The sequence below is a fragment of the Microcaecilia unicolor genome, chromosome 1 (assembly GCF_901765095.1).
Source record: "Microcaecilia unicolor chromosome 1, aMicUni1.1, whole genome shotgun sequence".
Classification (NCBI taxonomy): Eukaryota; Metazoa; Chordata; class Amphibia; order Gymnophiona; family Siphonopidae; genus Microcaecilia; species Microcaecilia unicolor.
Window position 1 is genome coordinate 63354029 of NC_044031.1, and position 17317 is coordinate 63371345.

At 43.0% G+C, this 17317-nt stretch overlaps 1 protein-coding gene across 1 annotated transcript in view; it reads left to right on the forward strand.

The window, feature by feature from the left end:
* The window catches only part of DLEC1 (DLEC1 cilia and flagella associated protein), a 363928-nt gene that overhangs the window by 242960 nt on the left and 103651 nt on the right, over positions 1-17317 (forward strand). The window contains exons 23-24 of the mRNA XM_030197931.1: positions 788-898; positions 15179-15309. Coding sequence (XP_030053791.1) covers positions 788-898; positions 15179-15309 — 242 coding nt within the window. The remainder of the gene's footprint in view (positions 1-787; positions 899-15178; positions 15310-17317) is intronic.

Consider the following 17317-nt stretch of genomic DNA (forward strand, 5'->3'; position numbering starts at 1 on the left):
TCGGGTGGTGTGCTCAGAGAGGAAAGGGCAAATTTTGCTGATGTTATACAGAAAGAAGCGACAGGTCTTGGCTATCTGCTGGATATGCGCAGAGAAGGAGAGGGAGGAGTCGAAGATGACACCGAGGTTGCGGGCAGATGAGACGGGGAGGATGAGGGTGCCATCGACTGAGATAGAAAGTGGAGGGAGAGGAGACGTGGGTTTGGGTGGAAAGACAATAAGCTCTGTCTTGGCCATGTTCAGTTTCAGGTGACGGTTGGACATCCAGGCAGCAATATTGGATAAGCAGGCCGATACTTTGGCCTGGGTTTCCGCAGTGATGTCTGGTGTGTAGAGATAAAGCTGGGTGTCGTCCAGTTATGTCTAATAAAAAAGGTATTATTTTATTTTCCATTTTTTATTTTGTTCTATTTCTATTGATTATCTTTAACTAATGAAACCTGTCCTTCCTTCAAAGTTCTCAATTCCTCCTCAGACTTATGAACTGCAGCTCCCTGTTATACAAAAGTTCCTCCTGCTTTGCCATCTCAGGGATATACAAATGGGCCAAGATTTACAAGGAAAAGTCCATAGAGTGAACTGGCTTATATTTGATCTAAGAAACAAATTATTTTGCATGTTATGGTTATCCTAAAAGCCAGGCTGTTTGCAGCCTTTTTACCTAGAGTTGTGTAACCTGCTTTAGTGTAACTTTTGAAACGTTTCCTTTTCATGTGAGGTATCTGTAAATTTTGTTTCATATATTTTTGTTAAAACAATAAAGTGCTTTCTGTTTGTATATTTACAGCATTTTGGCATTCATTCTACTTATTGCTCAGTTACCATCCCCTCAGCAACTGGAAGCTTAGGACCAAACGAAGAAGCAGTGTTGATTGTAGAGCTGACAGCATATACCTCGGTAAGTTACAGGTAAAGACCACAAGACACATTTAATTTACCCATTTCTGTTACAATACCACAAATCCTAACAGTCTCAGAGCTTATCTGGAAATATATAGTAACATAGTAAATGACGGCAGATAAAGACCTGAACAGTCCATCCAGTCTGCCAACAAGATAAACTTATTTTCCGTGGTGTGTAATATTTTATATGTATGCCCGAGTTTGATTTGTCCCTGCCTTTCTCAGGGCACAGACCGTAAAAGTCTGTCCAGCACTGTTCCTGTACTAAAAGTTCTGAAGCTAACGTCGAAGCCCCTTAAAATTTACACTCCAGCCCATCCATATCTATTCAGTCACGATCAGGGCACAGACCGTAGAAGTCCGCCCTGCACCGGTTTTACTCTCCATATACTGGTGTTGCCACCCAATCTCTGCTAAGATTCCATAGATCCATTCCTTCTAAACAGAATTCATTTGTGTTTATCCCACGCATGATTGAATTCCATTACCACTTTCATCTCCACCACCTCCCGCGGGAGGGCATTCCACATATCTACCACCCTTTCCGTGAAAAAATACTTCCTGACATTACTCCTGAGTCTGCTCCCCTGCAACCTCATTTCATGTCCTCTAGTTCTACCGCCTTCCCGTCTCCGGAAAAGGTTCGTTTGCGGATTAATACCTTTCAAATATTTGAATGTCTGTATCATATCACCCCTGTTTCTTCTTTCCTCCAGGGTATACATGTTCAGGTCAGCAAGTCTCTCCTGATATATCTTGTAACGCAAATCCCATACCATTTTTGTAGCTTTTCTTTGCATTGCTTCAATTCTTTTTACATCCTTAGCAAGATACAGCCTCCAAAACTGAACACAATACTCCAGGTGGGGCCTCACCAATGACTTGTACAGGGGCATCAACACCTCCTTTCTTCTGCTGGTCACACCTCTCTCTATACAGCCTAGCAATCTTCTGGCTACAGTCACTGCCTTGTCACACTGTTTCGTCACCTTCAGATCCTCAGATATCATCCCAAGATCCCTCTCCCTTGCTGTACATATCAGACTCTCACCGCCTAACACATACATCTCCCATGGATTTCTACTCCCTAAGTGCATCACTTTGCATTTCTTTGCATTGAATTTTAATTGCCAAACATTAGACCATTCTTCTAGCTTCTGCAGATCCTTTTTCATGTTTTCCACTCACTCAGGGGTGTCCACTCTGTTACAAATCTTGGTGTCATCCACAAAAAGGCAAACTTTACCTTCTAACCCTTTAGCAATGTCACTCACAAATATATTGAACAGAATCGGCCCCAGCACCGATCCCTGAGGCACTCCACTACTCACCTTTCCCTCATCCGAGCGAATTCCATTAACCACCACCCTCTGGCGTCTGTCCGTCAACCAGTTCCTAATCCAGTTCACCACATTGGGTCCTATCTTCAGCCTGTCAAGTTTATTCAAGAGCCTCCTGTGGGAAACCATGTCAAAAGCTTTGCTGAAATCTAAGTAGATTACATCTATAGCACGTTCCTGATTCAATTCTGTGGTCACCCAGTCAAAGAATTCAATGAGATTCATTTGGCACAATTTACCTTTGGTAAAACCATGTTGTCTCGGATCTTGCAACTTATTTGCTTCCAGGAAATTCACTATCCTTTCCTTCAGCATCGCTTCCATTACTTTTCCAATAACCGAAGTGAGGATACTGGCCTGTAGTTTCCAGCTTCTTCCCTATCACCACTTTTGTGAAAAGGGACCACATCCGCTGTTCTCCAATCCCACGGAACCTCTCTCGTCTCCAAGGATTTATTAAACAAAACTTTAAGAGAACCCACCAGAACCTCTCTGAGCTCCCTCAATATCCTGGGGTGGATCCCGTCCAGTCCCATGGCTTTGTCCACCTTTAGATTTTCTAGTTGTTCATACACACTCGCTTCCATGAACGGTGCTAAATCTGCTCCATTCTCATATGTACTTTTGCCAATCAATCGTGGTCCTTCTCCAGGATTTTCTTCAGTGATTTGTTTAGCAAATTTGCTTTTTCTTCATCATTATCCACATAGCGGTTCGCAGCATCTTTCAGTCTCACAATTCCCTTTTTAGCCTTCCTCCTTTCACTAATATACCTGAAGAAATTTTTGTCGCCCCTCCTTACATTTCTAGCCATTTGTTCTTCCGCTTGCGCTTTTGCCAGACGTATCTCTCTCTTGGCTTCTTTCAGTTTCATCCAATATTGCTCTCTGTGTTCCTCTTCTTGAATTTTTCTGGATTGCATGAATACCAACTCTTTAGCCTTTATTTTCTCAGCCACTTACTTGGAGAACCACATCGGTTTCCTTTTTCTCTTGCTTTTATTAACTCTCCTTACATAAAGGTTTATGACCATATTTATAGCTTCTTTCAGCCTGGACCACTGCCCTTCCACTTCTCGTATGTCCTTCCAGCCCATCCGCTCCTTCCTCAGGTATTCCGCCATTTTACTAAAGTCAGCATGCTTGAAATGGGGGTGAACAAACATGTGGATAAAGGTGAGCCGGTTGATATTGTGTATCTGGATTTTCAGAAGGCGTTTGACAAAGTACCTCATGAAAGACTCCAGGGGAAATTGGTGTCACGGTTGTAACTGTATCCCATGCCTACACTCACCTCGCCTCCTGGTGACCAGGCTCTATGACTACTATGGACTTTCTTCTTCCTGTTTCCCAAACATGTTCCAGAGTTCATTCCAGTCCTATTCTGATGTTCCAGCATTCCAGACTTGCTTTGGGGTTCCTGCAGCCAAGCCTCACTTTGGTGCTCTTGCAACCAAGCCTCGCCCTGGTGTTCCTGCTGCCAAGCCTCACTCTTACTTGTGTCCTCATCTGTAATTGCCTTTATTAAACACCTGGAAACTTTCAGGCTTGCCTTTGCAACAGAAGTCTTCAGATGAGTTTTCATCTGTGTGTGTTTGTTGCAGTTCCAGCCCTGCTAGTTCTTGTCTTGCCAGTCTTCAACTTCTACTCCAACCCTGCAAGCCTTCAGCTTCAGTTCTAATCCTGCTTGTGTCTGCCCTGTTTGTCTTCAGCTTCACTTCCTCCACTGTTTGTTCCAACCCTGTCTGCTTTCAGCTTCCATTCCAGCCAAGCCTGTTTGAGAATCCAGAATCCTGTTTGAGAATCCAGAATCCAGTTCCAGTCAAGCCAAGTCCTTTCCAACATCCGGTTCCAGCCAAGCCAGTTCCAGAATCCGGTTGTTCCAGTCCTGCTTATTCCAGCCCTGCTTATCTACCGCTTCAGTTCTGATCCTGCTAGTTCCGGTCCTGCTTATACCAGCCTGTCTGTGTTCAGCCTCACTTCCTGTTTGGGTGGTTCACCTGCTGCTGCCGGTCACTGGCAGTGGCCCAAGGCCTCACTACTCCAGACTCCATGACAGTCCGTGACAATTGGAGAGTCATGGGATAGGAGGTAGTGTTCTATTGTGGATTAAAAACTGGTTAAAGGATAGAAAACAGAGAGTGGGGTTAAATGGTCAGTATTCTCAATGGAGAAGGGTAGATAGTGGGGTTCCTCAGGGGTCTGTGCTGGGACAACTGCTTTTTAACATATTTATAAATGATTTAGATATGGGAGTAACTAGTGAGGTGATTAAAGTTGCAGACAATACAAAGTTATTCAAAGTTGTTATATCGTAAGAAGATTGTGAAAAATTACAAGAGGACATTATGAGACTGGGTGTATAAATGGCAGATGATGTTTAATGTGAGCAAGTGCAAAGTGATGCATGTGGGAAAGAGGAACTCAAATTATAGCTACGTCATGCAAGGTTCCACATTAGGGGTCACAGACCAAGAAAGGGATCTAGGTGTCGTCGTTGATGATACGTTGAAACCTTCTGCTCAGTGTGCTGCTGCGGCTAAGAAAGCAAATAGAATGTTAGATATTATTAGGAAAGGAATGGAAAACAAAAATGAGGATGTTATAATGCCTTTGTATTGCTCCATGGTGCGACCACACCTCGAATATTGTGTTCAATTCTGGTCGCCACATCTCAAAAAAGATATAGTGGAATTAGAAAAGATACAGAGAAGGGTGACGAAAATGATAAAGGGGATGGGACGACTTCCCTATGAGGAAAGGCTAAAGCGGCTAGGGCTCTTCAGCTTGGAGAAAAGGCGGCTGAGGGGAGATATGATAGAGGTCTATAAAATAATGAGTGGAGTTGAATGGGTAGATGTGAAACGTCTGTTTACGCTTTCCAAAAATACTAGGACTAGGGGGCATGCGATGAAGCTACAACGTAGTAAATTTAAAACAAATCGGAGAAAATGTTTCTTCACTCTCAACGTGTAATTAAACTCTGGAATTTGTTGCCAGAGAATGTGGTAAAGGCGGTTAGCTTAGCGGAGTTTAAAAAAGGTTTGGACGGCTTCCTAAAGAAAAAGTCCATAGACCATTATTAAATGGACTTGAGGAAAATCCACTATTTCTGGGATAAGCAGTATAGAATGTTTTGTGCTTTTTGGGGATCTTGCCAGGAATTTGTGACCTGGATTGGCCACTGTTGGAAACAGGATGCTGGACTTGATGGACCTTTGGTCTTTCCCAGTATGGCAATACTTATGTACTTATGAAATCCAGGACTTTGAGTTTTGAGTGGCTTCCCTCCACTTCAGCTGTTATATCAAATCAAACTGTTTGATGGTCACTGCTGCCCAGTTGGGCACCCACTTGGACATTTGGCACACTATCCCCATTTGTGAGCACCAAATCCAGCGTCACTCCCTCCCTTGTGGGTTCTGTCAGCTTTTGTCTGAGCAGAGCACTTTGAAAAGCATCCACAAATGCTCTACTTCTTTCCGATTCCACAGATGGAACTTTCCAATCTACATCTGGCAGGTTGAAATCTCTCAGCAACAGCACCTCTCTTTTCTTTCCCAACTTTTGGATATCTGTAATCAGATCTTTATCAAGTTCCTCCGATTGTGTTGGAGGTCTGTAGACAACACCCATGTTTTATCATCTCATTTTAAGGTGATCCATATCGCTTCTTCCTTTCCCCAGGCCCCTGTCATTTCAGTCGCTGCGATATCATTTCTCACATACAGAGCTACTCCTCCACCTTTGTGACCATCTCTATCCTTCCTAAATAGATTATAGCCTGGTACGTTTTAATCCCATTTATGGGAATCATTGAGCCATATCTCCGTGATTGCAACAACATCTAAGTCTGCCTCTGACATCAGTGCTTGCAGGTCATGAACTTTATTGCTTAGGCTGCGAGCATTTGTGGTCATAGCTTTCCATCTACATTTCAGTGGCATTTTTGTCTTCTGTTTATTATTTCGTTTAGTCTCAATTCCTGCTGTGTTGGTAAGAAGTGATTTTGCTAAGATTGTTGTTTTCATTGCTTTCTTTTCTGCTGTCACATCTTGTCTTTAGCTTTAGCTGAGGGTGAGCACTTGAAGTGACCTGCTTCCAAGGGCAATTTGATTACTGGGCTAGCTTCAAAGGGTTTGAAAGAGTCTCCTTAGAATCCAAACTATATAGAGAGGAAAGGTCCTACTTAACTTTCTGTCTGAGAAGTTCTGAGAGAAGAGGACATCTCTGTGAGTAAGTGACATTAGTTTATTCTGTGCTTGGTAACTTAAAGATTAGGGTTTAAAAGAGGAATTGTAGGATATTGATAAACACAGTCAGAATTTTAAAATTTTAAAAAAAGCAAGCAAATTTTATTAGCTAGTCTCCATACCCTTTTCCCCATAGTTTTAAAACTTGAAGTTGCTGCCACAACAACATTAACAGATAGTCTCTAGAAGCACAGAAGGGCCCAGTTCAGTCCTCAAATCCAGAACCTCTAGGGTAGCATTTTCTGAAGTGCTACCCGTTCCACGAGCAGGGCCTAAAGGACAAGCAGAGCGCCAGAGTCTGAATGTGTGGATGAGACGGTGCAAGGAGACAGGTTATAGATTTGTTAGGAACTGGGCAACATTCTGGGGAAGGGGGAGCCTATTCCGAAAGGATGGGCTCCATCTTAACCAGGGTGGGACCAGGCTGCTGGCATCAGCATTTAAAAAAGAGGTAGAGCAGCTTTTAAACTAGAAACTAGAGGAAGGCTGACAGTTGCTCAAAAGCGCATGGATTGGAATAAGGTATCTTTCAGAGATATCACCAAAACAGGGAAGATAGGGTATCCCAATAGTGAGGTTGCAAAAGAGACCATAGTTAATCAGGTGTCCTTAAATAATAATAAAAATCAGACAAAAGTTTGCAAATCAATACTGTCAAGTATTGAGCATGATGGAAATAGGAACAACAAACATAGTTTGAAATGTCTATATGCAAATACCAGAAGCCTAAGAAATAAGATGGGAGAGTTAGAATATATTGTACTAAATGAAAAATTAGATATAATAGGCATCTCTGAGACCTGGTGGAAGGAGGATAACCAGTGGGACACTGTCATACCAGGGTACAAATTATATTGTAGTGATAGGGTGGATTGAATTGGTGGAACGGTAGCATTGTATGTTACATAAGAACATAAGCACCGCCATACTGGGAAAAGACCAAGGGTCCATCAAGCCCAGCATCCTGTCTCTGACATTGGCCAATCGAGGCTTCAAGAACCCGGCAAAACCCATTAAAAATTTTTATTTTTAATAATGTTCAATTGACTTTTTCCTCAGGAATCTGTCCAAACCCCCTTTAAACTCCATAAGGCCAGCTGCTGTCACTACATTTTCCGGCAACGAGTTCCAGAGTCCAACTACACGCTGAGTAAAGAAAAACTTTCTCCTATTTGTTTTAAATCTGCCATATTCTAGCTTCATCTTGTGTCCCCTGGTTCTATTGTTGTTTGAAAGTGTAAACAAATGCTTCACATCTGTCCGCTCTACTCCGCTCATTATCTTGTAGACTTCTATCATATCACTCCTCAGCCGCCTTTTCTCCAAGCTGAAGAGCCCTAACGTTCTCAGTCTTTCCTCATAAGGAAGTCGTTCCATCCCTTTTATCATTTTCTGCGACCAGAATTGGACACAATATTCGAGGTGCGGTCGCACCATGGAGTGATACAATGGCATTATAACATCCTTGTGTTTGTTTTCCATCCCTTTCCTAATAATACCCAACATTCTGTGCACTTTCTTAGCCGCCACAGCAGATTGAGCAGAAGTTTTTAACGTCTTATCCACGATGACTCCCAGATCCCTTTCTAGGTCTGTGATCCTAACGTGGAACCTTGCATGACATAGCTGTAATTCGGGTTCCTCTTACTCACATGCACTTGTCAACACTGAACTTCATCTGCCACTTGGACGCCCAATCCCCCAGTCTCGCGAGGTTCTCCTGTAATCTTTCACACTCCTCCTGCGACTTGACGACCCTGAATAATTTAGTGTCATCTGCAAATTTAATTACCTCACTAGTTACTCCCATCTCTAGGTCATTTATAAATATGTTAAAAAGCAGCGGTCCCAGCGCAGACCCCTGCGGGACCCCACTAACTACCCTTCTCCATTGAGAATACTGACCATTCAATCCTACTCTCTGCTTCCTATCCTTCAACCAGTTCCTAATCCATAGTAATACCTTACCTCCGATCCCATGACTCTTCAGTTTCCTCTGGCGTCTTTCATGAGGCACTTTGTCAAACGCCTTTTGAAAATCCAGATACACAATATCCACCGGCTCCTCATTGTCCACATGTTTGTACACCCCTTCAAAAAAATGCAGTAGATTGGTGAGTCAAGATTTCCCTTCACTAAATCCGTGTTGACTAGGTCTCATCAGCCCATGTTTTTGTATGTGCTCTGTTATTTTATTCTTAATAATAGCCTCTACCATTTTGCCTGGTACTGACGTCAGACTCACCGGTCTATAATTTCCCGGATCTCCTCTGGAACCTTTTTTAAAAATCGGCATAACGTTGGCTACCCTCCAGTCTTCCGGTACCACACCTGATTTTAGGGATAGATTGCATATTACTAACAGTAGCTCTACAAGTTCATTTTTCAGTTCTGTTAATGCTCCGGGATGAATACCATCCGGTCCTGGTGATTTACTACTCTTCAGTTTGTAGAACTGACCCATTACATCCTCCAAGTTTACAGAGAATTCGTTTAGTTTCTCTGACTCGCCTGCTTCAAATACCCTTTCTGGCACCGGTGTCCCACCCAAATCCTCCTCGGTGAAGACCAAAGCAAAGAATTCATTTAATTTCTCCGCTATGGCTTTGTCTTCCCTGATCGCCCCTTTAACACCTTTTTCGTCCAATGGCCCAACCGATTCTTTAGCCGGCTTCCTGCTTTTAAAGTATCTAAAAAAAATTTTTACTATGTGTTTTCGTTTCTAACGCTAACTTTTTTTACATAGTAACATAGTAGATGACGGCAGAAAAAGACCTGCACGGTCCATCCAGTCAGCCCAACAAGACAACTCATATGTGCTACTTTTTGTGTATACCCTACTTTGATTTGTACCTGTGCTCTTCAGGGCACAGACCGTATAAGTCTGCCCAGCACTATCCTCGCCTCCCAACCACCAGCCCCGCCTCCCAACCACCGGCTCTGGCACAGACCGTATAAGTCTGCCCAGCACTATCCCCGCCTCCCAACCACCAGCCCCGCCTCCCGATCTTTTCAAAGTCCTTTTTTAGGAAGGCCTTGAATCAAATAGATTTAAAATTCTGCAGGAAACAAAACACATCTTGGAATCCCTATGGATTGAAATTCCATGTGTAATGGGGAAAAGGATAATGATAGGTGTGTAATACCGTCTGCCTGGCCAGGATGAACAGACAGATGTAGAAATGTTATCTGAAATTAGGGAGGCTAACAAATTGGGCAACACGATAATAATGGGTGATTGCAATTACCCCAATATTGACTGGCTAAATGTAACATCAGGGCATGCTAGGGAGGTAAAATTCCTTGACAAAATCAAGGACTGCTTTATGGAGCAGCTGGTACAGGAGCCAACAAGAGAAGGAAAAATTCTAGACCTAGTCCTTAGTGGAGCGCATGATCTGGTGCGGGAGGTAATGGTGCTGGGGCCGCTTGATAACAGTGATCATAATATGATCAGATTTGATATTAGCTTTGGAGTAATTATACACAGGAAATCCAATACGTTAGCGTTTAACTTTCAAAAAGGAGACTATGATAAAATGAGAAGAACGGTGAAAAAAAAACTTAGAGGAGCATATTGAAGGTCAAAAATTTACATCAGGCGTGGATGCTGTTCAAAAATACCATCCTGGAAGCCCAGGCCAAATATATTCCATTTATTAAAAAAAAGAGGAAAAAAGACCAAATGACAGCTGGCATGGTTAGAAAGTGAGGTGAAGGAAGCTATTAGAGCTAAAAGAAAATCCTTCAGAAAATGAAAAAAGGAACCGACTGAAAATAATAAGAAACAGCATAAGGAATTTCAAGTCAAATGCAAAGCACTGATAAGGAAGGCAAAGAGGGACTTTGAAAAAAAGATTGTGTTGGAGATAAAAATACATAGTAAAAATTTGTTTAGGTATATTAAAAGCAGGAAGCCGGCAAAAGAATTGGTTGGATCGCTAGATGGCTGAGGGGTAAAAGGTGCAATCAGGGAAGACAAAGCCATAGCAGAGAGATTAAATGAATTCTTTGCTTCGGTCTTCACCGAGGAAGATTTGGGAGAGATACCGGTTCCAGAAATGGTATTCAAAGCTGACGAGTCGGAGAAAGTGAATGAAATCTCTGTAAATCTAGAGGATGTAATGGGGCAATTTGACAAATTGAAGAGTAGCAAAACTCCTGGACCAGATGGTATTCTTCCCAGAGTGCTGATAGAATTGAAAAATGATCTTGAGACACTATTGTTAGTAATATGCAATTTATCTTTAAAATCAAGTGTGGTACCGGAAGATTGGAGAGTGGCCAATGTAACCCCAAAGTTTTCAGAGGAGATCCGGGAAATTATAGACCAGTGAGCCTGACGTCAGTGCCTGGCAAAATGGTAGAGACTATTATAAAGAACAAAATTACAGAGCATATTCAAAAGCATGGATTAATGAGACAAAACCAACATGGATTTAATGAAGGGAAACCATGTCTCACTAATCTATTAAATTTTTTGAAGGGGTGAACAAACATGTGGATATAGGTGAGCCGGTTGATATTGTGTACCTCGTAAAAGGCTCCAGAGGAAATTAGAGAGTCATGGGATAAGAGGTAGTGTTCTATTGTGGATTAAAAACTGGTTAAAAGATAGAAAACAGAGAGTAGGGTTAAATGGTCAGTATTCTCAATGGAGAAGGGTAGTTAGTGGGATTCCCCAGGGGTCTGTGTTGAGACCACTGCTTTTTAACATATTTATAAATGATCTCGAGATGGGAGTAACTAGTGAGGTAATTAAATTTGCTGATGACACAAAGTTATTCAAAGTTGTTAAATCACGAAAGGATTGTGAAAAATTACAAGAGGACCTTACGAGATTGGGAGACTGGGCGTCTAAATGGCAGATGACGTTTAATGTGAGCAAGTGCAAAGTGATGCATGTGGGAAAGAGGAACTTGAATTGTAGCTACGTAATGCAAGGTTCCACGTTAGGAGTCACCGACCCAAAAAAGGGATCTAGATGTTGAAACCTTCTGCTCAGTGTGCTGCGGCGACTAAGAAAGCAAATAGAATGTTAGGTATTATTAGGAAAGGAATGGAAAACAAAAATGAGGACGTTATAATGCTTTTCTATCGTTGTTATGCTTGTTAGAATTAAAGACTTATTGGACATCCTCCTCAAGTTGTCATCACTTTGTTGTTCTGCACTCAATCAAAGAAATCAGATTTGTTTGACACAATCTTCCCTTGATAAAACCATATAGATATAGATAGAATGGCGCGCTGGCTGCAGCAAGCCCTACGCCAGCTCGGAGCTGGCATTAAGGTTTGCAGACCATTGGGGAGGAATGGTGAGCCCTGTCCAGCATGCATTTGCATGCTAGCAGGCCCCCATTCCCCCCAATGCAGCAGCCCCCCACAGAACCCCCGACCTGACCCCGCCCCAGCAACAGGGAGCTGGAGGTCCAACGGACCTCCAGTCCCCCCCACCCCCACCCCCGACACAAGTTCAGGGGGGCTGGAGATCCGGTAGGTCTCCAGCCCCCTGTAACCCCCCCTACATCCTTCAAATGTCCCTGGTGGGCCATGGGTCAATCCCCCCTCCACCTGGTGGTCTAGTGTTCTTTTGCACCCCCCTTACTTTAAGTTGGAGGAGGGAGGTGGTGAAGCCACAATATGGTGTGAAACCCCGCCCAGCGCATCTCAGGAAGCACTGGGCAAGGCTGGGCGCCGCCATTTTGCAGGCAGTGCCGATGGAAGAGGAGGAAGGCCACCTCCCTCCTACAACTTAAGGTAGGGGGTGGGGAAGGGCTGCCAGACCACCAGGTGAGGGGGGAAATTGACCCCTGACACACTGGGCCACCAGGGACATCTGAGTTATGTTGGGGGGGGGGGGGTAGGGGGCTAGAGACTCACCGGATCTCCACCCCCCGTGAACCTGTGTCTGGGGGGGGGGGGGGGTCGGGGGGACCAGAGGTCCGCCAGATCTCCAGCCCCCATTTCGCTTGGCTTGGGGTGGGGGGTAGTTGGCTTGGGGTGGTCCCATGGACCTCCAGCCCCTGTGTTTGACAGGTCTGGCTTTTTATGTTGGGGGATAGGGGGGCTAGAGACTCACCGGATCTCCAGCCCCCCTGAACCTGTGTCTGGGGGGGGTCGGGGGGACCAGAGGTCCGCCAGACCTCCAGCCCCCATTTCGCTTGGCTCGGGGTGGGGGGTAGTTGGCTCGGGGTGGTCCCATGGACCTCCAGCCCCTGTGTTTGACAGGTCTGGATTTTGACAGCCCAGACCTGTCAAACAAGTGCAGAAGGATGTTCTCAGGCACAATCCTCCCGCACTTCTAGCCCAAGTTCTCAATACTTCACGACTCACAATCAGGATTCCGCCCCCACCACAGTACTGAAACTGCCCTAGTCATTCTCATGGCGAAATTCAAACAGGAAATAGCCACAGGTAAAAGCATACTTTTCCTCCAATTTGACATGTCGCGCGCATTCGACATGGTAAACCACAATATACTACTATGACTCCTTGGCCACTTTGGGATTGATGGAAACGTGCTTAACTGGATCAAGGGTTTTCTAACCACCAGAACATACCAAGTAAAATCAAACTCAAACATATCACCACCATGGAAAGCAGCCTGCGGAGTACCCCAAGGATCACCATTATCACCAATAATCTTCAACATAATGATGATCCCACTGGCAAAGTCCCTATCCAATTGAGGCCTCAACCCGTTTATCTATGCAGATGACGTTACAATCTACATTCCCTTCAGACATGACATCAGAAATAACCAATGACAGATGACGTTACAATCTACATTCCCTTCAGACATGACATCAGAAATAACCAATGAAATCAGTGACGGGCTGAACATCATGGACTCTTGGGCAAATTCATTCCAACTGAAACTGAACACTGTAAAAATGCACTGCCTCATCCTCTCATCTCAACACAACAAGTACAAACCAATAACCATAAACACCCCAGGACACACCCTTCCTACCTCAGACAGCCTAAAAATACTTGGAGTCACAATCGAGTGCAACCTTACCCTTGAGAGCCAAGTAAACTCCGTAATAAAATGTTCTACTCAATGTGAAAACTTAAATGATTAAAGCCTTTCTTCCCGAGAGAAATTTTTTGTAACCTAATACAATCAATGGTCCTAAGCCATGCAGATTACTACAATGGAATATATGTGGGATGCAAAGAACAACTCACAAAATAAACTCCAGACTGCCGAAAACACAGCAGCCAGGCTGATAAATGGTAAAACACAATTCGAAAGTGCCAAACCCCTCCGAGAAATGCTGCACTGGCTCCCAATCAAAGAAAGGATCATCTTCAAAATCTGCACTGTAGTCCACAAAATTATCTACAGCGTAGTCCCAGGATACATGACAGACCTCATAGATCTACCAACCAGAAACAGAATCGGATTATCACGATCATACCTATACCTATATTACCCAAATTGTAAAGGACTTAAATACAAACCAACTTAGGCATCCTGCTTCTCCTACATAAGTGCACAATTATGGAATAGACTCCCAAAAGCTGTGAAAACAATCCATGACCATCTAAACTTCAGGAAATCACTAAAAACCAACGTCTAACGTCTTCAAAAAGGCTTACCCCACCAATCCACCGTAAATCCCCACACCCAGCAACACAGCATCACCAATGATCATACTGGACAATATACAATCTACATTCCCTTCGACCCTCATGGTGCCTGATACACACCTACCTCATTAGACAACAATATAATCTGTATTTGTTATCAACCGAATTGGCGAACACCATTACGGTACTATGTAAGCCACATTGAGCCTGCAAATAGTTGGGAAAATGTGGGGTGCAAACGTAACAAATAAATAATAAATGATCATAGAGAATTGTGTGCTTAAATTTGCATGCAGTTAGCTCTGATCATAGGTGCAGTAAAGCCCCACGCTGTTCAAGCATTATTTTTAGAGCACTGTGTGGAACAGCGCGGGGCTTTTGATCATCTGCCCATCTATGATTCAATCCACAACAGTTGTTACATAACACCTATAGATATGATCATGTTTATCCACTTTTAAAGGCAAAACACTGGCTGCCAGTCTCAGAGTCTGTGTCAAGTATAAAGGGCTTATGCTTTACCCTGCTATCTAGCTAGCCACCTGATCCCTTGTATTTCCAATTGTTCCATTCATTCTTCACAATCTGCTCTGTTTATTCTCATATCTCTACCTTGTATATAATGGAGTACAACTAGGGACTTGGTGTTTAGTTATTTAGCTTCATCTCAATACTATTAGATCTTTGTCTTGAACATTCACACCAAAAATTTAAAAAAGCAATGAAAACTTGGCTTTTTAATCATATTTGTAGTTGGTCCTTTCTTGTTTATTTTTTGCCTGTTTTGATTTTTTATTTTCCGTTGCTCTCACTTTAACAGTTTTTAACTAATTTTGAGATTGTATTCTTTTCCCCTCTTTTTCTTCTAAATATCCCTTTCTTTTCTTCTGAATATCCATTCCTGACCCTTTCTACCTTTTTTCCCTTACTCTTTCCATGTTTTTTAAAATTATTATTGTAAACCACCTTGAGATGTGCTATGCATTGCTGGCAGTGTATCAAGGATATATAACTAAGTAAATAAAATATTGTCCCAGTAGTCTCTGGCTTTGTATTTCTTATTCCTTCTTTCATTTTTTTTCCTTAGGATGAGCTGAGTGATCTTGCCATCTGCTGTTTTGTGGACGATATGAAAAACCCTCTTGTTCTGACCATAAGTGGAAAAGCAAAGGGGCTGCATGTTACATATTCAGTTTTCTGCGAAAAGGAGATTGACAGGTGGGCAAAGAAAATATAGTTAACCCATTAGAGAGTCCATTTGGAGATAATTTTAAAAGCCATTGTGGAGCTAAAAATTGCTCCTAGTGGCTAATATACAAATTCATATGATTTCACAATTTGAATAGATTGTCAAGCAGTGATTTTCTCACACCTGTCTGGGTATGGTGCTGAATACAGGCAGCTCCTTGTGACTCTGGGCAAGTCACTTAACCCTCCATTGCCCCAGGTACAAATAAGTACCTGTATATAATATGTAAGCCGCATTGAGCCTGCCATGAGTGGGAAAGCGCGGGGTACAAATGAAACAAAAAAAAATATGTCTTAGTAGCACTGTAGAAATCTTTAAGTTGTGGTAGTATTTAAGCCCCTCTCTATGCAGCCTAGCACCCTTCTAATTTTGTTACAGTTTCACAAGACCTTCAGATATTATCACCCCCCCCCCCCCCCCCCGGTCTGTCCACATCAGTCTCGTTGCCATCTACTGCATAAAGCTCCATAGGAAGTGTACACCACAAACACATCACTCAGCACTTAGATCTTAACTGTTAAACACTATACCCATGATCTTCAATCTCAGACCTCAAGGGCCACCTAACAGGTCCAGTTTTTTAGGATGCCCTTAAAAAAATAGAAAATGTAGGTAAATAAAAAACCATATGGCCTATCCAGTCTGCCCATTCCTGCCATCTGTTCTCCCTATCACTCCCTTGGATATCTTATGTACTTGTTCCAAGCTCTCTTTAATTCAGATACTGTTTTCAATGTCTGTATTTAAATGTCTCTACCACTTCCACTGGGAAGCCATTCCACAAATTCACCACCCTTTCTATGAAGTAGTATTTCCTCAGGTTACTTCTGAGTCTATCCCCTTTCACCTTCATCCTATGCCCCCTCCTTCCACAGCTTCCTTTCTCTTGAAAGAGACTCGCCTCCTGTGTGTTAATGCTGCATAGGTATTTAAATGTCTCTATACTGTCACCCCTCTCCTGCCTTTCTTCCAAAGTATACATATTGAGATCTTTAAATATGTCCCCATATGCTTTATGATGAAGACCAGTTACCATTTTAGTAGCCGCCCTCTGAACCGACTCCATCCTGTTTATATCTTTTTGAAGGTGCGGTCTCTAGAATTGCACACAATATTCTAAATGAGGTTTCACCAGAGTCTTATACAGGGGCATCATCACCTTTTTTTTTCTACTGGCCATTCCTCTCCCTATGCACCAAGCAGCCTTCTTGCTTTCGCCGTTCCCTTTTCTACCTGTTAGGCCACCTTAAGATGATTACATATGATTAGGGTTACCATATGGCTCCAGAAAAAGGAGGACACATTGATCCAGTCCGGGTTTTGCTTCCATTGAAAGTAATGGAAGTAAAACCCAGACTGGCTCAATCTGTCCTCCCTTTTCTGGAGCCATATGGTAACCCTACATATGATCACACCCGTGTCCTGCTCCTCTTTCATGCGAAAAAGTTCTTCACCCTCTAAACTGTACCGTTCCCTCTGATTTTTGCAGCCCAAATGCAGGCCGTGCATTTTTTTTGCATTAAATCTTAGCTGCCAAATGTATAACCTTTTGTTTATGGAATGACTCTCCATGGACACCTGAGGACACCCCTGATTTCTAAAAGTCTAGACACCCTATCTGAACACATTGACTATTCAGGTTCACTCTACCTTGAACACATTGGATATAAAAGCTCGGTTGGGCTGGAGCTCGGGATTCTGTCAAATGCAGTCCATATCTTGTTACATCTTAGATGCCTGGTATTTTTAGCATAGGGATGGGGGGAGAGTTTTGGGGTGGATAGGGTGGCAGTTTTGGAAGGAGGGGTGAAAAGAGTATTGTCGTGTCAGTTGCATTGGCTTATCTTGCATTGGCTTATCTTGCATTGCATTGTTTTTCTTGCTGCATATGACAATGAAGATATTTTCACATAAATCTTAGTTGCCAAATTTCAGACCATTCCACTAGCTTTGTTAAGTCCTTCCTCATGTTATCCC